The following is a 23,636-nucleotide window of genomic DNA, read 5'->3' as shown; positions in this document are numbered from 1 at the left end:
CTGCTGCCACCCTGCACAGCTGCCTCTCTCCCCGACGCAGCAGCACGGGGCGGCAGGCAGCCCGTCCACGCAGGGGCTGCTTTTCAAACGCTCCCCTCGCGGACCAGCTCCCGCCTGGCACCCCGTGCGCTGCCTCTGCTACAGTGGCAGGGGCTCCTGGGGGGGGGGGAGCGCACTGGCTGCCAGCCCTGCCCCCGGGGACTAGAGAGCAGTCGGGTGACCACTAAGAATTCATGAGGCTGCTCAGCTAGTGTGATGGCGCGTTGGGGTCCCCCGTCTCCTGCACCCCCGTAGTGGCACGGACAGACTCCACCAGCCGGTAGAACAGGGGGAGTTTATTGCTTCTCCAGGACGCAGCACAGCACAGATGTCATCTGGTTCCAGTGCAGGCCTAGGATGCCTCAGCCCCCCTTGAGATGGGGGAGCCTGGGCCCCTAAATTCCAGCCCCTTTCCCTAGGCTGTCTCCTCCATGCTCCCAGACAGAAACTAACTCCCTCACTTCCAGCCCTGCCCCCAGCCAGGGCTCCACTCCCTTCTCCCCATTGTTCTGCTCCCTGGGGGTAGCTGGGCAGACAGGTTCGGAGCCCCCTTGCATAATGACTCATCCCCTGCCCTGCTGGGCCGTGCTGCAGCCAGTGGTCACCCACCGCCCTGCATAACAACCAGCAAGGTGCCCCCACTACATCACAGCTAGTCAATGAGCCGCTACCTAACATCCCTCGTTAGAACTCGGCAGGGAGCCAGCGCGGGCAGGGCCTTATTGCTGGGCCTCTGCCTGCAGCTGGCAGCCGAGCCAGGGCCACCCTCCACGCAGAGCCCTCGCTGGACTCAGACCAGAGCCCGTTCCTGGGCCTGCGGCGTGTGGCTGGCTGGGCGCGTTCGTTCCTCCGGGCGGCCCCACAGCCGCACAGCCCCTCGTCGGCGCGCTTGCCTTGCAGCGGCTGGCCTGGCCCGCCTTTCCCTTGCACCCCGGGCATGCTGTGGGCAGCGGTCTAGTGGGGCCAGAGGCTCCGAAGGCAGGGGCGGGTGTGGCCTGCGTGACTGCCAGTGCTGCTGCATCTTCCCGTCGGGCCTCCTCCCCCGGTCACCCGTTGCCGTCTCCCCACAGAAATCCAGGCGATGGAAGAGCAAGCGAGAGGGGACTGATGCCAGCAGCCGACCCATTAAAGCTGCCGGCAAAGTCATCATCCAGGATGTCTCCTGCCTGCTGCCTGTGCACAAAGCGCTAGGGGAGCAGTACATGTGAGTACCCGGCCCCGTCGCCAGCAGCCCCTTCCATCAGGCACCCCCGGCATCGCTGCGCTCCCCTGCCTCCCGGGGAGAGGCGGCTTCTGTCCCAGCCTCTCCTGCAAGGGACCCGCACAGCTGCTCCAGCCTTTCAGCAGAACCCGTGAGGCTGTCGGAGGGCTTCCTTGCTGGAGTCACCCAGTGCACATGGGCCCTTCTTGCTGGGGGCTGGGGAAGGACAGCTCCCACAGGCTGGCACTGGGAGATAAGGCCCAGAAGTGTGTCCGCGGAGAGATCTGTGTTGAGACACACGGGCACACACATGCATACTCGCTCGTCCTCACGCTCAGAAAGGTGTGTTCAGCTTTGCACGTGCGTGTGTCTCAGCGTCAGGGCTGTGTGTTCTTAGCACACGTGTCACGAGGGCTTGCCCCTGGGTCCAGAGTGCCGAATCTTTCCTTTCTCCAGTTCTCATTCGGCACTGACGTAAAACAAGTGCAAAGAAAAGGGAAATCTCGTCTTCGGACGGCTCCGCTTTCACTGCCGCTCTGCTGGTGCTGCAGCCGTGAGCACGAGAGTCCCGGCGGGCAGGGGGTCGGGAGATGGGATGCGTCTGGATGGCAAGGGGGTTCTGTCCGGCCTCGCCCGCTAGGGAAGGAGCGTGTCAGTAAAAGCGCCTTCTCTTTCCCTTTCAGACTGAACGTGACGAACATTCAGGAGACCTGCCAGAAGAACGCTGCCTCCGCCCTGGCGGCTGGACGGAGGGATCTCGTCCAGGTACTGGGCTTGTCCTCTCCTGCTTGCCTGGTCCTTCCCGTGCCCAGCCCTGCATCTCAAGGGCGTGGCTGGGCCACGGGGCGCAGCAGGCACCCCAAGACCCTCTGCAGAGATGAGGCGCCTCCCCTTTAGTAACTGGGGCAGACGTCGCCCTGAGAAACCCTTGGCCAGGCCAGCGAGCGGTTCGTTTCACAGCCTTTGCCAAACCCGCCGCGGTGCTTGGGTGCTTTGAGACTTTCTCGTGGGCCAGGCTAGAAAGGTAACAGAGATGCAGCCGTGTTAGTCTGGTCTGGCTGAAACAAAGGACAGGGCTATGGAGCACTGTAAAGACTAACAAGATGGTTTATTAGGTGATGAGCTTTCGTGGGCCAGACCCACTTCCTCAGATCAAATTGTGGAAGAAAATTGGCACGACCGTGTATACCAAAGGGTACAATCCAAAAAGGTGAACACGCATAAAAAGGACAAACCAAATTTCCGAACAGAGAGGGGATGAGGCGGGGAGGGTGGGTCTGGGAGGTTTTCTGGCTGACTTGTGTCTGGCTTGCACCCTGCTCCCACCGCCCTCCCCCAGCTGCCTTTCGGAAGTGCCCTGCGTCTCGGCCGAGCCCTGAGCTGCGGCGTGGGGACAGGAATTCCCCTTGTGAGCCTCCTTGGCACAAATCGCCCGGCTTTCCCTGGGCCCTGTGGCTGCACCTTGGCTCAGGCCTGCTCTGCTTCTGTGCTTCAGTTCCCCAGCACCCAGAGCCCTGCTGGGGGCCGGAGTCCCCTGCCGCCTCTCCTGGCGCTGTTCTCTCGGCCCCTCGCTGTCCCTGCTCCAGCTCCCCTGCCCTTTCTCTGGGCTCCTGCGGCCCTTCCGATACCCCTCCCCACGCCTGCCAGCCCAGGGCTCCCCTCCGCCAGCGCACCGTGCAGCTCTGGCTGGCCGCTCTGAGGGGCGGAGCAGGAAGCCGGGCGAAGGGCCGGCGGTACCATGGCGCCCTTGAGAGGTGGGCAAGTGTGGGGCTCTGTAGAAGGGAGACAGCCTCGGGGCCGAGAGGAAGAGGTCGGGAGCTAGCCGGTTGACATGACCGAGTCTCCATGATTGTTGAGTCCGACCCCAAAGCCGTGAGGGTTTAGCTGATTCTGGGGCCCCCAGCGAAGAGCCTTGTGTGCCTGGCTGCAGGGCGGGCTCGGGGCCCTCGGGGCGGCTGTTTCTTTCCGGCCGTCACGAACGCTGCTTCTCCTGTATCTCGCAGGTCTGGTCGCTGGCCACGGTGGCCACGGATCTGTGTCTCGGGCCGAAGTCCGACCCCGATTTGGAGACGCCCTGGGCCCAACACCCATTTGGACGTCAGCTCCTGGAGTCGCTGTAGGTCTCTGCGAGCTCGGAGCCGGGGCAGGGCGACTGTCAGTCCCTGATTCACGCGTAGCCCTCGTGCGATTCCAGTCAAGCCCCCGTTCACACTCAGCCCTCGTGCACCATGCACTACCCCCACTTCTGGGCATTGAGCCAAATCCGTTTGGACTGGAAGAATGAACCACTGAGCCGACCTGCACTGAAGCTTGGACCCTGCTTTGCTGACAGCTCTGCCCAGCCAGCTCCTCGGGCTCTCACCTGCCCTCCTCCTGCAGGGGCGCGGGAGAGGCCCAGTGCGTTCTGGGAGCCCCGCTCCAGCCGGTGCCTGTCTGCTGGCCCTTCGGGGATGCCGTGCTGGGCCGTGCACCGCAGCGGTGCCTGGGGAGGCTGGTTGAAGAGCAGGGCTCTGCGGTGCGAGGCACTGCACAGACACCCAGGAAAACGCTGCCTCCTGCCAAAGGGCTCGCGCTGGGTTCTGCCCCAGCGGGGGAGCGGGGACCCGGGAGCTCACTGCGGCCCTCAAGGTGTAACAAGCAGAGATCTTCGTTCGCTGTGGGCCTGGCTGGGAACAGTCATCCAGACCCCCCCACACACACACCCCCGCACCCCAGTTCGGCCTCCCGGCGGCGGGCAGACCCACTTCCGCGTGCCCGTTCGTCTCCAGCTTGGCAAGTGCCGCCAACCCACTTCGGAGCTCCCATCTCCACCCCCGGCCTCCCCCAACCAGCGAGCTTTGGGGAGCGACCGCGGGCTCCCGTCTGCGCTGTCCTGCGGGGCTCTGGCCTAGAGCGGGCGTGGGGGGAGCCCAGGAGCCGGAGCATCGTCACCCGGTAACGCTGAAGCCCGAAGGCATCAGACCTGCCTGGCCTTGCTCCAGCTCTTGCTCCTGGGGGTGGGGTGGGGTCGTTAGGAACCCCCCTGGGTAGCTAGGGGTTAGCCCCACCCCGCAGAGGCCCCCTCTCCCGGGCGCTAGGCCTTGCTTGTCTGTCCAGCTGGAAGCGCTTTAAACCCAGTCGGGAGCGGGAATGAGGTGGCGCCTGCCCGCCCCCTGCAGATTGCACCACGCGGCCTCACCCCTGCCCTCTCCTCGTCCTCCCCGCAGGCTGGCTCACTACTGTCAGCTCCACGACGTGCAGACCCTGGCCATGCTCTGCAGTGTCTTCGAGGCCCAGTCCAGGCCGCAGGGGTGCGTGAGTCCCGCGGGGCCCTTCCCGCCGCGCTCCTCCACCGGGCTCTCCCACAGCCGATACGTACGCAGCCACTTCTTTGTGGGGGCTTTTCTGGGCGGCCGGGGCGAGCTGCGGCCCGGGGCTGACGCGACTCCCTCTCCTTCCCGCCCCACAGCCCAGCTTTGCCTCGTCGGGCTCCTGCTCCAGCATGTCGGACCCGGGGCTCAACGCTGGAGGCTGGAACATAGGTATGGAGCGGCTGGGCCGGCCAGGCAGGGGAGGTGGCTTCACTCACAGGCGTGTCCTAGGCCTCAGGTGGCTTTCGGGGAAGGGGGGGGATACGGAATTGCAGGCAGGGACGTCGACCCCGGCCGGGAAGAGGCTTTTGAGCGGCCTGGGCCAGAGTAGTGATCGTGCGGGGTCGACGGTGGTACTGAGGCATCCTGGGGACAGAGGGGGAGAGCGCGAGTGGCCGCCCACGCTTCCACCTGGCATTCGCGGCTCCCCTGGGCCTGTGGCGTGGCATGCTCCCCACCCGCTCACCACACCCCACCCCTCCTTTGGCTTGGGCAGCAGGCAAAGAGCCGGAGCACCCCTTCACGCCCTGGGGCGAGTCTTCGCCCGACGAGCTGCGCTACGGAGCCCTGGCCTACGCTGACCACCGGGAGCGCGAGAGAGACCAGCACGACAGGAACAAAAGGTAGCGCTCGGCCACGGGGCAGGGGTGGTGTCAGCTGCTCGAGGGAGCGCCGGCGCGCCCCTCATCCAGCCGCGCCCCTCGTCCAGCCGCGCCCCTCGTCCAGCCGCGCCCCGCGCCCCTCGTCCAGCCGCGCCCCTCGTCCAGCCGCGCCCCTCGCCCCTCGTCCAGCCGCGCCCCTCGCCCCTCGTCCAGCCGCGCCCCTCGTCCAGCCGCGCCCCTCGTCCAGCCGCGCCCCTCGCCCCTCGTCCGGCCGCGCCCCTCGCCCCTCGTCCAGCCGCGCCCCTCGTCCAGCCGCGCCCCCTCGCCCCTCGTCCAGCTGCGCCCCTCGTCGCCTCTCGTCCAGCCGCACCCCTCGTCCAGCCTCGCCCCGGGTGGCCCCTGAAGCTCCCAGTCCTGACTGATTCTGCTCCACTTGGCTGAATCCGCTGCAGGGAGGGCTGGGAGAGAGCCTGGCGCGCCCGGGCACAGCCTCGTCCCCATGGCGGGTGTGCTCAGACTCCCGGACACGTTGTCCTTAAACCCCGCACGAGAGATGGGGGAGCAGCCCGAGCCCCGCCATGGGTGCCGGGAGTGGGCGGAGCCCGTGACTCTGGTCTCCCCGCCATGGCCGCCGGGAGTGGGCGGAGCCGGTGACTCTGGTCTCCCCGCCATGGCCGCCGGGAGTGGGCGGAGCCCGTGACTCTGGTCTCTACACTGGGAGTGGGCGGAGCCGGTGACTGGTCTCCCCACCGGGAGTGGGCGGAGCCGGTGACTCTGGTCTCCACACTGGGAGTGGGCGGAGCCAGTGACTCTGGTCTCCCCACCGGGAGTGGGCGGAGCCGGTGACTCTGGTCTCCACACTGGGAGTGGGCGGAGCCCGTGACTCTGGTCTCCCCGCCATGGCCGCCGGGTGTGGGCGGAGCCGGTGACTCTGGTCTCCACACTGGGAGTGGGCGGAGCCGGTGACTCTGGTCTCCCCACCGGGAGTGGGTGGAGCCCGTGACTCTGGTCTCCCCGCCATGGCCGCCGGGAGTGGGCAGAGCCAGTGACTCTGGTCTCCCCACTGGGAGTGGGCGGAGCCCGTGACTCTGGTCTCCCCACTGGGAGTGGGTGGAGCCCGTGACTCTGGTCTCCCCACTGGGAGTGGGCGGAGCCCGTGACTCTGGTCTCCCCACTGGGAGTGGGCGGAGCCGGTGACTCTGGTCTCCCCGCCAGGCTGCTGGACCCTGCCAACACTCAGCAGTTCGATGACTTCAAGAAATGCTACGGGGAAATCCTGTATCGCTGGGGCCTGCGGGAGAAACGGGCTGAAGTGCTGAAGTTCGTCTCCTGCCCCCCCGACCCGCACAAGGGAATCGGTGAGTGGTGCTGGCCCTTCCAGCTGCCCTGCAGGCCACCTCCTGCCTCCAGGGCCAGGAGACAATGGGACAGACGGAGGTCCTAAGATGTGGCCATGGCGCCCAGCAAGAGACGGGCCGTGGCAGTGAATGGCACATGGGTGCTCTGCCCCCTGGTGGCAGCACAGCCAGGCTGGCTGGACCCCGGCGAAGCAGCTTTGTATCTGGGAGGGAGGGCCGTTAGGAGCTGGAGAAAGGCCTGGGGCTGCCCTCTGCAATCCCCCAGCAGGCCTGGCAGGAGGAAGGCACGCTGTCCTTCCGGGTGGGCGTGATGCAGCAGCGGAGAGGGGGCTCCCCGGGCCCCGGCGCCTGGCTGTTGGGCTGGGAGATGGGAGAGCTGCCCGTCTGCGAGCAGTTGTCTGCTCCTGCTGACGCGCTGGGCTTGTGCCTGCTCAGCCGTCTCCTCTGTGTGAAGCAAGGGCAGCTCTTTGGCAATGGGGGGAAGAGAACGGGGCAGCGGAAGGATTTCACCCCCCCAGCGTCTGTCCAGCCCTGGCTAAAAGCTCTTCCTCCGCCCCGCACCTAGCACGCGGCTGGCTCAGCCTAGCTGCAGAGGCGCAAAGGAATGTAACCGGGCGGTGAGAGGAACTGGGGGAGGCTCTCGAGGAAATACAAGGGCCGTGCGGGGAGACTCGGGCAGGCCCTGGGGATGAACAGAGAACCGCAGGCTCGGGGCGACAGGCCGGCAGTGACTGTTTTGCTGTTTCCTGCCAGAGTTCGGGGTGTACTGCAGTCACTGCCGCAGCGAGGTGCGGGGCACCCAGTGCGCCATCTGCAAGGGCTTCACTTTCCAGTGCGCCATCTGCCACGTGGCCGTGCGGGGCTCCTCCAACTTCTGCCTGACCTGCGGCCACGGAGGGCACACCAGCCACATGATGGAGTGGTTCCGCACCCAGGAAGTGTGCCCCACCGGCTGCGGCTGCCGCTGCCTGCTCGAGAGCACGTTCTGAGCACAGGCAGCAGGAGCCTCCCGCCACCTGGACCCAACGCCGGTTCCAAACTGGCGTCTGTCAACTCCTCGCCGCAGGATCTCCACAGGCTGCCGGGCCGTGACGCTGTGCGCGGCGCTGGCATGGACCAGCACTTCCAGTCTTCCAGCAGCTGCTTGGGTGCCCCCGCTAGAAGTGGCCACGCTCCCTGTGTCACTGCTGGCACAGGACGCCGCTTGGGAAATCCGGCTTTGCTGCTAAGGATGCAGGACTGGTGGCTGGTGGCCAGGGTGTGTGGGAAAGTTCCTTTGGAGTCTTCCTGGCAGGACGACCTAGCACCAAAGATCACATCTGTGACAGACAGTCCTCTGCGCTAAGATACGGTGCAGCTGGTTTCCAGGCAGGAGTCATGGTCCAAGCTTGTCTTCGTCTTCACGGAGCAAATAGACACGGGGCCTCTGAGCCAAAACATTTCCACACCTGCGAGTCCCAGTTTTTTTAATACTGTTTCTGAGTGGCCATTTCTGGGCCTAATGAAATTGTTCATCACCTGAACCAGCAGGACCAAACTGCCTTGTGCAGGCTGGTTTCCTGTTCCGTGGATCAGTAACTGCAGCCTGTACAAAGAGCCCCCCTGTGCCCCCCACAGCGCTAGACTCACCCATTTCTCTCAGACTCACTGTTGGGGGCTGGGGTTTGTGAGTGTTCTGACTGGTTGGAAGGAGTCACTTAACTCCCGGTCAGTGATGCTCCCTGTTGAGTGCACAAAGGACAGCTGCATATCTGGGCCTTGGCTCGGCTCAGTCTGCATGGAACGAGCGCATCACGGCTTAAGGCAACTCCTTTTTCCTCCTCCCGCTGAGCATCTCTGCCTTGGTTTACCAGGCATCAGTGAATAATTCAGGTTCTGGGGGTGGGAATAGGTCAGTTAACTTGAGAGCCTGGGCTTGCAGTGCCCTGGCTGTGCTGGGGGCAGGGTGTCGCTTATGAGATTTGCAGAGATGCAACAGTCTCAGGGCCTGGCCACCTTTTTTTCCCATTTTCACCTGTAAACTTGCACTGGCAGTAGTACGGGCAGGCTGCCTTGAGTAGGCTCCTGCGGGTCGGTGCCCTCTCCAGCCAGACCCAGCCTACATGGGGACACGGTTCCTTCTGTGCCCAGCGGCGCATAGGAACTCGTTTCTCACCCTCCCCGAGGAACTGCCTGTCTCACACCAGGCTTTGGCAGGCTTGGGGGTGAGGAAACTGATCCTCGGGGTGCAGCGCGGATTAAATGATTTTGTAAAAGTTGTGAGCTAGTAACTCCCCGTTTTCTGTACCCATCCTGTGTGGCTGGGCCGAGGCCCAGGCTGTGCCCTGGTACCAGGCTTAGATGCACACGGAGGGCTGCAGCCCCAAAGAGCTGACTCTCTTCCCCGGACGCATGTGGGGGTGTGCAGTAACGGGGGGAGGGGGGCTTGTCCCTTGCACCTGCTTGCTATGGGGGGGGGGGGGGACTGGACCCCGCAGCAGCCCCCGGGCTGCTCCAAACAGCTGGCTGTGCCCAGCGCTGGGGTCTTTGTGCGCTGTCCCCGCCCCCAGCAGCATCTCTCAGCTCCTATTGGCCAGAAACCAGCCAATGGGAACGGAGAGACTTTGCTGGGGGGGGGGGAGGAGCAGCGCACAAAGCCCCGCCCCAACGCAGCCTGCTAAGCCGCCCGGGGAGGTGGGCGGCGCATGCGCGCGGTGGGCCCCGCCTTCTCCTGCGGCGTGAGGCGGAAGTAGCCGCGCGTGAGGCGGAAGTAGTCGCGCTCACGTTGCTTAGCGCGGCGGTTCGGAGACGCGTGATCCCCGGCGGGTGGTGCGTGCCCCCCCCCATGGGTCCCCGCCCCTCCCCCCCCCCCAGCAGGGACCCCCCCCCATGAGTCCCCCCGGGCCGGGTCTGCGCCGGCAGCGGGGGGGTCGCTCGGCCCGTGCGCGGGGGTGCGGGGCAGAGCCCCCTCCAGCGCCGGGCCGGGGGGGGGGGGGAGCCGGGCAGCGCCGGGCCTGGGGGGGCCGGGCCGGGGGGGGAGGGGGCCGGGGGGGGCAGCTGCCTGGCTACGGCCCCTTCCCTTGGCGGGGCGGTTCCGCCGGTTTCCACGGGGCGCTGCTCGGCGGCGGGTGGGGGCGGGCGGGGGCGCAGGGCGCTGTTCCCGCGAGGGGCCCCCTGTCCTGCTTACCCGGCTCTCTCCTGTGCCGGTAGGTGCCTTGGCAGCGTGGCCTGGCTCCGGGCTGGTGGCGGGGCAGGCGCCGAGAGGCAGCACCCGCCTTGGCTGAAGAAGGCTCATTGGCGATGTCGGAGCGGGCTGGTGAGTTGCGGCGCCTCAGCAGCAGAGGCTGGTGCCGGGCCGAGGCTGCCAGCTCTGCCTGTCCGCTGAGGATGTGCGATGCCAGTGGTGCAGTGAGCCAGCGCCAGGGCAGTGCTCATCCCTGAGCCCCTCCGTTCCCTCACGGACACGCCGCCAGCAGAACCCGTTTACAGCCTCCCCACCCTGAAGCCTGCTTTACAAGAACTTTAAGTTGGCAGGGTCAGGTGCTGATGTGCCAGAATTGAAGTGCAAATTTAGTTCAACCTCTTTGTGGCCACAGTTAAGATACAGGCTTTGACGAGGTGGTGGCATGCTAGCTTTTTCCTAGGAGCACTCCCTCGTTCAGCTGAGGGTAAAGGAATTCTGAGATTCAGGAAGCCTGTGTTCTAAGCAATGTTCCCTCTCGTTTTTTTCCATCCATGCGCAGAATAAAATTTGTTCTGTGCACTGAGGTATGTGCAGATGTGAACTACCACTAGAAACTCATGCTGCCGGCTGTGGGCGCTCTGCCAGTCAGCTGGGCAACACCTGAATCTCCCAGGCATCTGTCCAAGTGCTCAACTTACAGGGAACACTGGTTCTAAGCCAGAGGTGGCCAACAAGTTAGAGACGGAGAGCCAAATTAGCGGTGGATGGAGTGCGAAGAACCATGCATTATATATTTATATATCTATATATAGAAAGATAGACAGATATAGTACACAAAACGTAGTGATAAAAATAACATTACAGGACGTTTTGGACAAAAACCAATAAAAAAGTCTCGTCACTTAAAAAATTAACAGCCAATCCATAGATCTTCAGAGAACTTGACAAGGAACAAACACCAAATTAAAAAAAAAACCTTTAAAGATACAGGAATATTCTCTCACTTTTTTTTTTTTTAAGAATCCCTACTATGTATGTTAAATGTAACACCACTGCCCTGTTATGTCCCGTGAGTTTTTAAAAACTAAACTGAACTGAGAAAGCCCTCACCCCATCTGCTCCGGCTCTTCTCATTTATTCTTGTCATCCCAGTCTCCTGCTGGGCTCCTTGTCCCTGTTCTCTCCCCACCCTTGCTTCTTGTCCCTGCCTTCCCCCACTCTCACCTCAGTGCTCGGCTCCTGACTCTCCGCTCGGGTCAGGCGCCTTCTTCCTTCATGCTGCAGGCTGAGCCTGAGGGGCCAGTGAAGATGCGTTGTCTGTGTGAGGGGTCCTGTAACTGGTATCAGGAACTTCTGCTGCACACAGAGGCTCTTTGCAGCATGAGGAAAGGCTGGGGACTTTGCTCTTCCAGCCCTGTTGTCTTGCGGGGCAGTCTTGCTTAGCCATGCCAGTGCTTTGTAGCCACTGGCCATGGGGAGGAGGCAGGCCTTTTCCCTATCCCAGTGTAAGGGTCCTTCTGCTTTGCCTCCTTGCATGCAGGCCAGGGCCCCGGCAGGAGCGTGGAGCATGATACCTTGGTGTGTGGGACGTGTCTGCGCCAGTTCTCCGAGCTAATGCCCTTCATTCTGCATAAAACTCACCGTAAGTCAAGCCATGCCTGCACTACAAAAGCAGTTGGCCTGCCTCGCTCTAGCGTACTGCTGAGCCGTTGCTTGCACGTGTCTACGCTTGGCTCCTGGTGTCGGCGCTGGGCTTCCCCGCCAGGCGCACTTAAGAACATAGGAACGGCCCATCCAGCCCAGGGTCCGGTCTGCCCACAGCGGCCAATGCCAGGTGCCCCAGAGGGAGGGAACAGAACAGGGAATCCTCCAGTGATTCCCATTCCCAGACAGAGGCTGGGGACACCATTTCTACCCATCCTGGCTAACAGCCATTGACGGACCCAACCCCCATGACTGTATCTAGCTCTCTTTGAACCCTGTTACGGTCCTGGCCTTCACCGCATCCCCTGGCAAGTGCCTCCCCGGCAGGTAGGGTGGCTATAGGCTGGCGAACCCTCCCGAGCCGTCGCTCCCCTGAGGCTCAGACCCTCTTTCAATGCTTCCCCTCCAGTGTGTGACTCTCTCCCTTCCCCAGATGTGCAGGCTGGCAGTGTCTACAGCTGCGAGCTGTGCGCGAGAACCTTCTCCTCCCACACCGTCCTCCTCTACCACTGTCGCACCTTTCACCAGCTGCAGCCGCTGGGCCCCAGCGCCCGGGACAGCACGGCTGCCCGCCCCGCCTCGCCAGCTGGCCCCCAGGCAGCGCCAGAGCCTGAGCTGCCCAGCACCGAGCCAGCGGATCCAGGCCCAGACATTCACTTCATCCTGACCACAGAGACCGTCAAGGGGCGAGCGTTTGATTATGGCCGGATGGTCTTAAAGTGCCTGCACTGTGCCCAGCAGTGTTACTCCAAGGAGGGGCTCGTTGGCCATGTGCGTACCAGGCACCCCGGTGCCGAGTGCCTGCCGCCACCCCAGGGGTCATTGCAGGGGGCTGGGAGAGTCATGAGCGTGGCTGACTACGAGGCGGGTGTGAACTTGAGGGGGCATGAGAGTGGCTCCCAGCCGCAGGGATCTGGGAGGCCTCTGGAAAGACCCCGTGGGCGGGAGTTGGTTTGCCCAGTGTGCAAGAAGGGCTTTGCTGGAAAGCGCCTGCTGCAGCGTCACGCCCAGAGCCACCAAGCAGGCTGCAGCAGGCAGCGCCCAGCCTCGCCGCGGCGACTGCACCAGTGCCAGCAGTGCGGCTTCCAGTCAGCCGTCAGCGCGGTAGCCCGGCTGCATCGGCAGGAGCACCGCCAGGGGGCCGTGACCTGCCAGGTCTGCCTCTGCGCCTACCCAGACCGCTCCACGCTCAGCAAGCACATGAGGGTGCACGACGCCAAGCGGCCCTACGGCTGCAGCATCCCGCACTGCGGCTGGAGGTTTAAGGTAGGCCCAGGTCCTCTCTGGCTGTTACAGCGCGTGCCGGTCAGAGGCAGTGGGAGGGGACTCGACCCCCTGCTGCGTCCTAAAGCCTCCCCAGGCTCCCAGCGCCCACTCCGAGGCCCTTTCCTGCCAGGCTGGGGGCTCTGGGTGGCGTGGGGCTGGAAGGCTGTGTTTCTCGCCCACTTCCACGCATTGGTGCCCAATAGTGGTGCCATTGCTCTTGCCTGGGAGCTCCCTGAGCTCAGCTCCCCCTCTGGAGCACTCCCACTGTGCCTGGCCCCACTGGGCTGCACAAGCAGGCTCTGGCCAGAGCCCAGAACAGCACCGTGCGTAGTGGGCCACCTCGCTGCCCTCCCAGAGCAGTCGAGAACTCGGCTCTGGGGCCAGCGAGCAAAGGGCTGAAGGGTGAGGCTGCGCTGGAGCGTCTTCGCCCCTCAACCAGCACTGGGGAGACAGCTGAGGCTTGCGGGCAGCAGGAGGGGCTGCTCCGGAGAGACAGGCAGACACGCCGCAGGCTGGAGGGGAAGAGGCAGGAGGCTCCCAGCAGCTGAGGGCGGAGGGAGAGATTCTGGTTTGGTGGAGACAGATGCTGGCAGGTCCAGCACCTTGTTAGAAACCTCTCACTCCTCTGCCTTCCCCACCGCTATGGGGTTGGGGGTGGGGCCGGGCTTCCTCCCAGTGCGTTGCCCACTGCCCGTTGGCACCTCCCCAGGTGCCCCGGCCCACCAGCGAGGAGGTGCTGGGCAAACCCTGGGAAGAGCTGCTGTGCAGTGAGTTCCAGGGCTGTCGCTGTAGCCAGTCCTCCTGCCCAGGGGACGGCACGGGACTCCCTGGCGGGCTGGTGGCGGCTGCGTCTGGCTGCCTTGTGCTCAGAGGCCCTCGTCTGGGCAGCGCGGCCCGACCCGGCCAGCCACTGGCCAGGGACGAGCCTTTCTCGCTGCAGTGGGGAGTGACCAGGGCACGGGGGTACTCGCATCCCTGGACACTGGAGCCTCTGCCTGCCTGGCCCGTAGCAATGGCAGCTGTCTCCTGGCTCTGCCCCGCCAGCGTGTCGCCCCTCGCGGGCAGCCTGGAGGGCAGCCCATCCGGTCCTAGGCCGTGGGGCTGCACGGACAGGGGGCTGCGGGTGTGGGACCAGCACAAGGTTCACACGGGCCTCCAGCACTAAGAGGGCAGCCGTGGCCCAGCTGGGCTCGCCCCTAGAGGTGAGAGCGGAGCCGTTCTGTCCATCAGCCCTGCAGCGCCCTCCCTGCCTGTCCTACAAACAGGAGGGACCGGAGGGATTCCAGGGGCCTGATGCAGATTCACCACGCGGGTGGCCCCCGGAATTCCCAGGACCCCCTCGTCCATAGAGTGGACAGGGCGGCGGGAAGCAGAGCGCCCCTGCTGCCAGCATGCCAGGCTCTCTGGTCCCCTGGGCCATGTTGGTCAGGGGAGGGGACAAGAGGGTGGGGCGTGGGGAAGGTTTGCAGTGGGGGGGTTGCCCCACCCCCCCTTGGGACAGCCCTGTGTGAAAGGCTCCACATCCCTCCCCCGGTCCTGCCCAGAGAGTCCAGAGTCATTCAGCATGACGCACCGTCCGTCCCGCGTTGGTCCACCCTGTGCACGCGTTGGTGCGCCCTGCCGGGGGTCCTCGTGCGCGCAGCCCGCCCTGCCGGGTGTTCTCGTGCACGCAGCCCGCCCTGCCGGGTGTTCTCGTGCACGCAGCCTGCCCTGCCGGGGGTCCTCGTGCGCCCGTTGGTGCGCCCTGCCGGGTGTCCTCGTGCGCGCAGCCTGCCCTGCCGGGTGTTCTCGTGCGCGCAGCCCGCCCTGCCGGGTGTTCTCGTGCGCGCAGCCTGCCCTGCCGGGTGTTCTCGTGCGCGCAGCCCGCCCTGCCGGGTGTTCTCGTGCGCGCAGCCTGCCCTGCCGGGTGTTCTCGTGCGCGCAGCCCGCCCTGCCGGGTGTTCTCGTGCGCGCAGCCCGCCCTGCCGGGTGTTCTCGTGCGCGCAGCCCGCCCTGCCGGGTGTTCTCGTGCGCGCAGCCTGCCCTGCCGGGTGTTCTCGTGCGCGCAGCCTGCCCTGCCGGGTGTTCTCGTGCGCGCAGCCTGCCCTGCCGGGTGTTCTCATGCGCGCAGCCTGCCCTGCCGGGTGTTCTCGTGCGCGCAGCCCGCCCTGCCGGGTGTTCTCGTGCGCGCAGCCCGCCCTGCCGGGTGTTCTCGTGCGCGCAGCCCGCCCTGCCGGGTGTTCTCGTGCGCGCAGCCTGCCCTGCCGGGTGTTCTCGTGCGCGCAGCCCGCCCTGCCGGGTGTTCTCGTGCACTACGTGTGCCTTTTGCCTGCAGAGCGAGGTTTTGCTGAGAGCCCACCTGCAAGCCCATGTCACTCCAGGGCGCTTTGAATGCCCCACCTGTGGCTACGCCTTCCGCCAGAAGCACCACCTGCAGCGCCACCAAGCCAGAATGCACGGGAGGAGCCCCGCCGGCCCCCCAGCTGCACAGCCCAGGTAAGGCATTGCCTGCCGGGAAGGGCCCCTCCCTGTAACTCCCAGCCCGGGCCAGGCTGTGCCGTGCTCGCTCCCGCGGTAACCCAGAGTTAGCCGCATGGCACCGCCCACGAGCAGCCAAGCTCTCGAGCACGGGGCACACCCGGCAGTGATTGCAGCTCAGCCCTGGAGCCGCTTTGTCCTCCATGCCAGCATTGTGAAGCTGGGGCAGTCCCGGGCCCCTGCGAGCCCTGCCTGCAGAAGGGTGGCCAGGTGGGTTTCTCACGGTCCCAGCCTGAGTGCAGGCGAAGGGCAGCGTGTGGAATCCCCTTGGCCGTCCCTTCTCCTGGGGCCCACAGGGAGCCGTGGTAAGTGCCGTTGGTACCCCAAAGCCCTTCCGCGCCCAAACTTCCTACCGAGCCTGCATCCCTGCAGAGCCCACCCCCGGCTGCAGCCTCAGCCCCCGGCCCGACCCCTCGCCAGCGGGAGGGCAGGAGGGTTGCTAGCAGCAGCTGGTGGGGCGAGCGCTCGTGAAGGCAGTGCTGCACCCCGGGCACAAGCAGGCAAGGGAGGGGATACTGAAGTCAGTGACCCAATCAGCAGCAGGTTTATCGGTTAATGCGCAGACGGCCTGCATTTCCCTCCCCCCTCCCCCCCCCCCGGCAGGGCTCCGTAGCACAGTCCGGGACCTCCCCGGCTGGGGCTCTGCGCTGAAAGTGTGTAGGAGCTGGGTGGTGGGCAGCTCAGCCCCCAGACAGGCTGGTCCCACCCTGCGGTGCTGCCGCTGGGTCAGATGCAGCAGCGGGGCAATGGAGCCGGTCCACGCGGGGGCTGTGTTTAAACTGACTCCCCTCGTGGACCGGCTGTATCCTGCCTGATACAGAGGCAGCAGTGCGGAGTGGCAGGGGGCTTCTCGGGAGTGGGGCCGGAGCGCACTGGCTGCCGGCCCCGCCCCTGGGCACCAGACACCGGTCAAGTGACCAGTGAGAATTCATGAGTTACTGGGCTAGTCAGTCGTGGCTATTTCGCATCCCTAGAGCAGGCCCAGGTCGGGGTTTGCATCACCAGGGCCCTCAGGCTGCCGAGTGAACGCTCCTGGGAGAGAATTGTCTCCGCCTGTGGGGCCTGCGGATTTGCTCCACGGGCTCCGCTGCTGGGCCACTGGTGCCTCCTCTCGCCTTGTGCTGGGCCCCCCAGCTCCTGGGGGGTGGGGGAAGAGTTCCAGGAGCCAGGCAGAGTGTTCCGGGCCGTACGCCCAGCTGTGTCCCCCGTCCCTCCAAGGCTGCTGTCACCTGGCCGCGTGGCTGTCACCGCGGGCTGCTGTAACCCAGGAAGGTGGCTCAGGTAGCCCAAGTGTGGGGAGTGGCAGGGCCCCTCCAATTGTTTCGGAGGCTGCTGTGAAATCCTAGAGGAGCCTGGGGACCGAAAGAGATCCCTGCCCTGGAAGGGAGGGGGTGCTGACAGGAGCCCTCGCAGCGCCCACTGTGCTGAGCCCGCCCTGGCGGGAAGCAGTCTGTTCCTCCTGGCGCATTCCCATGGCGCAGCGCCACGCACTAGGGATGGCAAATCCCCGTGAAGCGGTTTAGTGGAACGGCTAACCGGGATCCCGCAGGGCGTGGCCGGGTTGGAGCAGCGGGTGGGGCGCAGCCAGGCCCCCAGGTAACCGGCAGGCATTCCCCGGTCTGCCCCGGTGCTAGAGCCATTCGCTGCGCTATGCGATGCGGGCAGCACGGGAACCGCCAGACGGTCAGAGCCGAGGGCGGGTGCTTTGGGGTAGGTAGTAGCAGAGGGCGTCCTCTGCCCCCGCGATAGGTCTCCTGCTCCCCTAGCTAGGGGTGTGAGCCGTCGCATCCGTCCCTGCTCCTAGCTGGGAGGCTGGATTAAGCCCCTTCCCACGCGTGTGAGCATCAAGTCCGGTCCCTTGGGACCCTGCCACTTTCCTGCCTGCAGTGGCTTCCTGAGCCGGTCAGTTTCGCCACCTCACCCCATGTGACTCGTTTCCTTTTCTCCCTTTGCCCCGCTCGGGTTTCATCGCGAGCCTCCCTTCTGCGCCCGGATCCTTGCTGTGTGGGGTGGGGCAAAGCCAGGTAAACGTCCCCCCTCATGCCCAGACCCCCACATCCCAATCCCCTTCCCCCCGCCAGGACCCCTCACCCCAGCGTGCTCCAACACTCTCCCTTGTTCCTGCACCCTCCCTCCTGACCAGACACCTACCCCCACCCTGCTCCTGCATCCACCGTTGCTCCTGCTCCCTCTCCCAGCCAGATCCCAGCCTGCTTCCGCACCCTACTGCCCATCCAGACCTTGCCTCTCCCCCTTCTGCACCCCATCCCTGTCCCCCACACTGGCAGTCCTGTCCTGCACACTGAACCCCGGAGTCCATAAAATCCAGTAACTCCAAAAGTAAATGTGGCCTATGGGAAGCCTTGAACCTCGGTCCTCCGTGTCCCCATGGGGCTGGAGCGCCAGAGCAGTGAGGTGTCTCAGCTGGGCCCACATCGGTGTAGGTTGGGCATTTGAGGAGTCTTTTTGCTTCTCACTTGTGTGGTCCTCACCTGATTTTTCTGTGGGTCACTGGCCCCCGACCCAAAAACGGGTCCCCATCCCACCATAAAGAAAACACTGAAAGCTTGTGTGTTGGACACGCTCATATTTTACTTTCAAATGAACTTTGGTAAAGTAACGAGAAAGTGAAAACACTCCGTCTGTTTGGTCATTTCAATTGAACTGTTCTCCCCAGCTGCAGCTGGGTCAGGAAACATGGCCACCGTATCCAGCCTGCCCTAGCTGCCCCCTTCCTCTCCCGACATGCAGCCCCATAAGTAAAAGTGAGTACAGGCAGTCCCCGGGTTACGTACAAGATAGGGACTGTAGGTTTGTTCTTAAGTTGAATTTGTACGTAAGTCGGAACTGGCGTCCAGATTCAGCCGCTGCTGAATCTGACCAGGGGCTGACTACAGGAAGCCCGAGGCAGAGTTGCTCTGCCCCGGGCTTCCTGGAATCAGCCACTGATCAGTTTCAACAGCGGCTGAATCTGGACGCCTGGAACAGAGCAGCTGGGGTGCTGCCGGGTAGGTCCCCACAGCGCTGCACCTCGATGCTGCGGGGACCAACCTGGCAGCACCCCAGCTGCTCTACCCCAGGTGTCCCCAAGTCAGCCGCTGCTGAAACTGACCATCGGCTGATTCCAGGAAGCCCGGGGCAGAGCAACTCTGCCTCGGGCTTCCTGTAGTCAGCCACTGGTCAGTTTCAGCAGCGGCTGACTTGGGGACACCTGGGGCAGAGCAGCTGGGGTGCTGCTGGGTTGGTCCACTAGCGCCGCTCCTCGATGCTGCGGGGACCAACCCGGCAGCACCCCAGCTGCTCTACCACAGGCGTCTGTGAGAAAAGCCTGGTCTGCTGGGGGGAGGGGATGCACTAGCTGTGCCCCCTGCCCCCCTGCAGACCAGGGAGATGCGGGCGGCGGGACCGCCCAGATACGCCACGGCCCCGCCGCCCGCGTCCTCCGCGGCTTTGCTCCGTGTCTCCCTGGTCTGCTGGGGGCCCCCCCCAAGCGGACCAGGGAAACACGGAGCCGCTTTTCTCGCCCCGGAGGACGCGGGCGGCAGGACCGCAGCGTGTCTGGGCGGTCCTGCCGCCCGCGTCCTCTGGGGCGAGAAAAGCCCCGTTCGTAAGTACGGATCCGACGTAAGTAATCGGGGACTGCCTGTATGTTAAATTTCAGCTCTCAGGTCGTGCCGAGATCTGAGAGGAGCCCGTCCATGCCAGGCGTGCCGCAGGCACCTGCAGGTCAGGCTTTCCCTCCCTTGCAGTTCCTGCTCTGTCTGGGCTCAGGAATCGAAGCAGGAAGCCCCTTTGCTCTCGGCGCTCCCCTGGGAGAAACCAGGCAGCAGGGAGGGAAGGGCACAGCCTAAAGCAAGGGAACAGGAACTGGGTCTGGAAGCCAGCGAGGTACATTGGGACTGAGGCTGGGCTAGAACCAGGCGTTGCAGGGGAAGGCGGCCTGGCTGGGAAGGGAGATGGGGAACCAGGGAGTGCGGGCGCAGGGAGAGAGGAGGAAGGAGGAGCGTGGGGGGACTGGGACAGGGAGCCAGTGGTGGGAGGGAGATCAGGATCCCGTGGAGAGCTGGTGAAGGGAAGAGGCCGGACTAGGGCAGTGCCGGGTTGGAGCGGATGGGGCGGGGCAAACGGGCTCACGAGGCCACACTCCCTTCTCTTAGTCCCTCCCTGGGTGGGCTGGCTGGAGGGGGCCTCCCGGCAGGCCCAGCCCTGTCAGCACCTCCGGGATTGGGACAGTTGAGGAAGCTCCGCCCCACAGTAGGTGCAGCCGAAGCTCAAGCCCACCCCAGCGGCTCCGGTGAAGGAGCAGGGCTGAGCCTGTTCTGCGGCGCCTTCGCCAAGCTCCGTAACTGGAGCCGCACGGCCGCTCTCGGGTTACTGACCTGCCCTGTAACTAGCTCCCAGGAGCATGCAGCTACATCCCTGCCGCCTGCATCTTTCATGACCTCCAGCGGCGGGCCGACGTGCAGCGCAGCCCCTTGGCGCTAGCCAGGAGCAGCGGAATGGGATCTGGGCGACCGCGCACGTTGCCAGCTGGACTGATTGGAAACCGAGGCTGTTGGAAGCAGTGATGTTAATCAGCTCCGGAGAGGCCCCTTCTCGCATGTGGCATAGCCCTGGAAAGGAGATTTTACAGCAGGGGTGCTCAACTCTGGACGCCCCGGGGGCCACAACGACGCTTGCAGCACAGGCCGAGGGCCGGGCCGCAGCTGAAGTGCGGTTGCATAGACATGCAAATGTATACGCAAACAGCGTCTTTCACAGTGATGGGCATGAGTTCAAAGATTAAGGCCAGATTACACAACACACCAGCCCCATTTAAACCAGTTCTGCTGCTTTCCACCGGTATGACAGCACTTGTAACGAGCAATGACAGGCCAGGAATGTAACTACTAAAACGCACGTCAACGGAAGGCCATTGTCTTGACTACTTCTCCTTTTGGTTCCCACCCCTGGGCCGTGTGTTGAGTAGTAGCCCTGTTTTACAATGAAATAGATCAAACATTTCTTTGAGATTGGCTACGTTTTTGCTCCCTAGGAAGGTTTGATAGTTGTACACGTTTCTTTAAGTAATGGTATGATTAATATTTTCACAGTCTTGTGCGTGTTAGCACATGAGAAAATGGTGAATGAGCTATAGCCTGCTCGGTAATCGGCTCTTTGCTCAAGGTTTGTGTCCAGCTGTGTTAGGATGGCAGCTGGGAGTCAGTGAAACCCGCAAAACCGCGCACGACGTTTATTAACCAAATCAGCCGTCAGTGTGCAACGCGAAGAGCATGGCTCCCGCTTCACACCCAGGTGATTAGAGAGGGATTCACAGGGCTGTGAGTTAAACTGATTTCCACTTTTGCGGCATTGTAGCTGTGTTGGGCCCCGGATAGGAGTTGGAGAAGGGGAGTCAGTAGCTTTTATTGGTCCAGTTTGTGTAAGTGGAAAGGACGTGCTTTCCAGCCGCACACCTCAGGTTGGGCCAATACACGATGGCTGTGTCTAGACTGGCCACTTTTTCTGGAGAAGCAGTCACTTTTCCGGAAAAACTTGCCAGCTGTCTACACTGGCCGCTTGAATTTCCGCAAAAGCACTGAGGATCTCGTGTAAGATTGTCACTGCTTTTGCAGAAATACTATGCTGCTCCCATTCGGGCAAAAGTCTTTTTCTGAAAAACTTTTGCGCAAAAGGGCCAGTGTAGACAGCAGAGATTTGTTTTCCGCAAAAAAGCCCCGATCGCGAAAATGGCAATTGGGGCTTTTTTGCAGAAAAGCGCGTCTAGATTGGCCACGGCCGCTTTTCCGCAATAAGTGCTTTTGTGGAAAAGCGTCCTGCCAATCTAGACGCGCTTTTCTGAAAATGCTTTTAACAGAAAAACGTTTCCATTAAAAGCATTTCCGGAAAATCATGCAGTGTAGACGTAGCCGATGATACTTCACTTCCTAAGTCTCCTGGATTATCCCAGGTCTGCCGAGGAAGTTTTCAGCTTTGCCTAGAGTTAATGCGCTGGAGATCAGTTTTCCGGTGTTCGGTTTTGGAGGGCACCTCACCTCGGCGCCAGTACTCCTCGATTCGCAGGGAGTACGGGAAGCTGACAGGAGCATTTGCTGCTGTCGCCCTTCCGCTATGAAGGTGGTGCCATGCTCGGCCTAAGGTACGTTATTTCTGTAGCTGGCCTTGTGCCCCGTAAGCCGACCTTCCAGGCGCAGTAGAGACCTGGCCTCAGAACTTCAGCTTGTTGCTTTCACTTAGTTCTCCCCCGCCCCCGAGTCCTGACTCGTGTAGGTGGGTTTGTGCCAGGCCGACCCCTCTGCATGGAGCCAAGCAGCGTTGCCCCGTGTGTGTGAGGGGCTGTGGCTGCAGTGTTAGTCTTGCTGAGATGCGCGGGGCTGCGGTCCGTTCGGCCTGGTCCTGGGTTGTGTTCCAGTGCCGGGTCACAAAGCCATCCTGCTCCAGTAATGCTGCCAACCCCCCCGCACTCAGCAGCCACGCGGGTCTGCACCCGCCTGGCTTGTGGGGCGAAAGGGCCCTTGCTGTGGGGCCCTGGGCGCCTGACTGGCCCTTGGGAGATGCTCTCGTTCTGGCTGGGGGGAAGCAGCGCCTGGCAGGCTTGGAGCTGCCCACCATGCCCAGCGCCCCAGGAGCGGAGCCCCACTCCCTGCCCCACAGAGCTGTGAGAGTGCTGGGGTGGTGTGGGGGGCTGCAGGCGATGTGCTCCGGCAGGTGCCTGGGGGAGGCTCTTTGGGGTGCTCGGCCTGGGCTCTGTGGGGAAGCCAGATGTTGTCTGAAGCCCGGAGAAGACACTGGGTAGGAGGGACCCGGCCTGGGACTCCGGCGCGGTGCCTGGAGCCGTGTGTTCTGGATCGTAGGGCTCCCGAGCACAGGCAGTGCGGCTGCACTAGGGCCTCTGTACCGTGCGGGGCCGTGGCTGGGCCGCGGGGAGGCTTAGTGCAGGTGGGGGCCAGGGCTAGGCACCGTGCTGTGAAACTGGCTCTGCGACTTCCCACCCTCCTCACCCCCCAGCAGTCCCCCGCCACTGTCACCTGTCTTCCTGCTGGTGGGGTGTAGCGCCTGCTCCCCCCCCGCCACTGTCACCTGTCTTCCTGCTGGTGGGGTGTAGCGCCTGCCCCCCCCGCCGCTGTCACCTGTCTTCCTGCTGGTGGGGTGTAGCGCCTGTCCCCCCCCCGCCACTGTCACCTGTCTTCCTGCTGGTGGGGTGTAGCGCCTGCCCCCCTCCGCCACTGTCACCTGTCTTCCTGCTGGTGGGGTGTAGCGCCTGCCCCCCCCCCGCCACTGTCACCTGTCTTCCTGCCGGTGGGGTGTAGCGCCTGCCCCCCCCCCCGCCACTGTCACCTGTCTTCCTGCTGGTGGGGTGTAGCGCCTGCCCCCCCCCCGCCACTGTCACCTGTCTTCCTGCCGGTGGGGTGTAGCGCCTGCCCCCCCCCCGCCGCTGTCACCTGTCTTCCTGCTGGTGGGGTGTAGCGCCTGCCCCCCCCCCCACCACTGTCACCTGTCTTCCTGCTGGTGGGGTGTAGCGCCTGCCCCCCCCCCGCCGCTGTCACCTGTCTTCCTGCCGGTGGGGTGTAGCACCTGCCCCCCGCCGCTGTCACCGTGTCTGCCTGCTAGCGGGGTGTATCGCCTGCCCCCCACCACAGTCACCATGTCTGCCTGCTGGCGGGGTGTATCGCCTGCCCCCCACCACAGTCACCATGTCTGCCTGCTGGCGGGGTGTATCGCCTGCCCCCCGCTTTGCGATGCCCCCCACCACAGTCACCTTGTCTGCCTGCTGGCGGGGTGTATCGCCTGCCCCCCACCACAGTCAACGTGTCTGCCTGCTGGCGGGGTGTGTCGCCTGCCCCCCGCTTTGCGATGCCCCCCACCACAGTCACCATGTCTGTCTCTCTGCCCGCAGGCGGACGCAGGCAGGCGGCGTGGGAGCAGAGCCGGGCATGCGCACTCAGCAGTGGCGAGGCACCGAAGGGCAAGACTCTCCCGCAGCGTTAGCTTGAGAGGACGGGTCCCCGGCTTGGGGCAGGTCCCAAGTGCCTGGTGCTCGCCGGGCTGACAGAAGGAGACGGTCCAGGTAAGCTGGTCTGTACCGAGGGGCCGGCGCCCGGCGCCCCACGTCATGCTAATAAACCCGCTGGAGGTCACAGCCTTCCTTCCTGTTTCCTTCTTTCTGAACGCGGGTTGTACGTGCGCCTCAGGCGCAGCTCCCCGGGTGTCTGGGCCAGGAGTGCAGGGAGAGATTGGGCCCAGCCCGTCCCTAGCAGACACTCGCCCAGCTTGGCGGGCTGGCCCCTCGGCTTTACTGCGGGGGTGCTAGTCGCTCTGGGCCTGCGGCAATGCAGTGCGGCGGCAGTAACCCGTCTGCCTGGCCAAGGAACCACAGGGACAGCATCCGGCTGGAGCCTGCTGCAGGGGGCAGCCCAGCCTCGCCAGAGGGCGGGA

At 64.1% G+C, this 23,636-nt stretch overlaps 2 protein-coding genes across 5 annotated transcripts in view; both read left to right on the top strand.

The window, feature by feature from the left end:
• The window catches only part of WDR59 (WD repeat domain 59), a 38,649-nt gene extending 29,840 nt beyond the window's left edge, over positions 1-8,809 (top strand). For both annotated transcript variants that reach the window (XM_075940670.2, XM_075940669.2), the window contains 8 exons: positions 1,110-1,243; positions 1,924-2,005; positions 3,244-3,356; positions 4,447-4,594; positions 4,689-4,761; positions 5,087-5,213; positions 6,408-6,550; positions 7,304-8,809. In XM_075940670.2, coding sequence (XP_075796785.2) covers positions 1,110-1,243; positions 1,924-2,005; positions 3,244-3,356; positions 4,447-4,594; positions 4,689-4,761; positions 5,087-5,213; positions 6,408-6,550; positions 7,304-7,539 — 1,056 coding nt within the window. In that variant the 3' untranslated portion in view covers positions 7,540-8,809. The remainder of the gene's footprint in view (positions 1-1,109; positions 1,244-1,923; positions 2,006-3,243; positions 3,357-4,446; positions 4,595-4,688; positions 4,762-5,086; positions 5,214-6,407; positions 6,551-7,303) is intronic.
• Positions 8,810-9,007: 198 nt separating this feature from the next.
• LOC142831127 (uncharacterized) lies at positions 9,008-23,347 on the top strand. 3 transcript variants are annotated; one of them, XM_075940683.2, is made up of 6 exons: positions 9,012-9,358; positions 9,740-9,845; positions 11,254-11,355; positions 11,851-12,683; positions 14,998-15,158; positions 23,098-23,347. In XM_075940683.2, the coding sequence occupies exons 2-6, from the start codon at positions 9,830-9,832 to the stop codon at positions 23,192-23,194; spliced, it is 1,209 nt and encodes a 402-aa protein (XP_075796798.2). In that variant the 5' UTR covers positions 9,012-9,358; positions 9,740-9,829; the 3' UTR covers positions 23,195-23,347. The 3 variants fall into 3 exon arrangements, with proteins under 3 accessions (XP_075796800.2, XP_075796798.2, XP_075796799.2); XM_075940685.2 differs by lacking the exon at positions 11,254-11,355 and having other exon boundaries at positions 9,008-9,358; XM_075940684.2 differs by lacking the exon at positions 9,012-9,358 and having other exon boundaries at positions 9,596-9,845.
• Positions 23,348-23,636: the final 289 nt, after the last annotated feature.

This window comes from Pelodiscus sinensis, chromosome 12 (assembly GCF_052426305.1).
Source record: "Pelodiscus sinensis isolate ZL-2025 chromosome 12, ASM5242630v1, whole genome shotgun sequence".
NCBI lineage: Eukaryota > Metazoa > Chordata > Testudines > Trionychidae > Pelodiscus > Pelodiscus sinensis.
Note: the sequence above shows the minus strand (reverse complement) of the source record. Positions and strands in the feature narration are given on the sequence as shown.

Coding starts and splice junctions, on each gene's coding strand:
- LOC142831127 (XM_075940683.2), top strand. Junction 12,684..14,997: donor ACTGCGGCTGGAGGTTTAAG/GTAGGCCCAGGT, acceptor TTTTGCCTGCAG/AGCGAGGTTTTGCTGAGAGC. Junction 15,159..23,097: donor CCCCCAGCTGCACAGCCCAG/GTAAGGCATTGC, acceptor CTCTGCCCGCAG/GCGGACGCAGGCAGGCGGCG.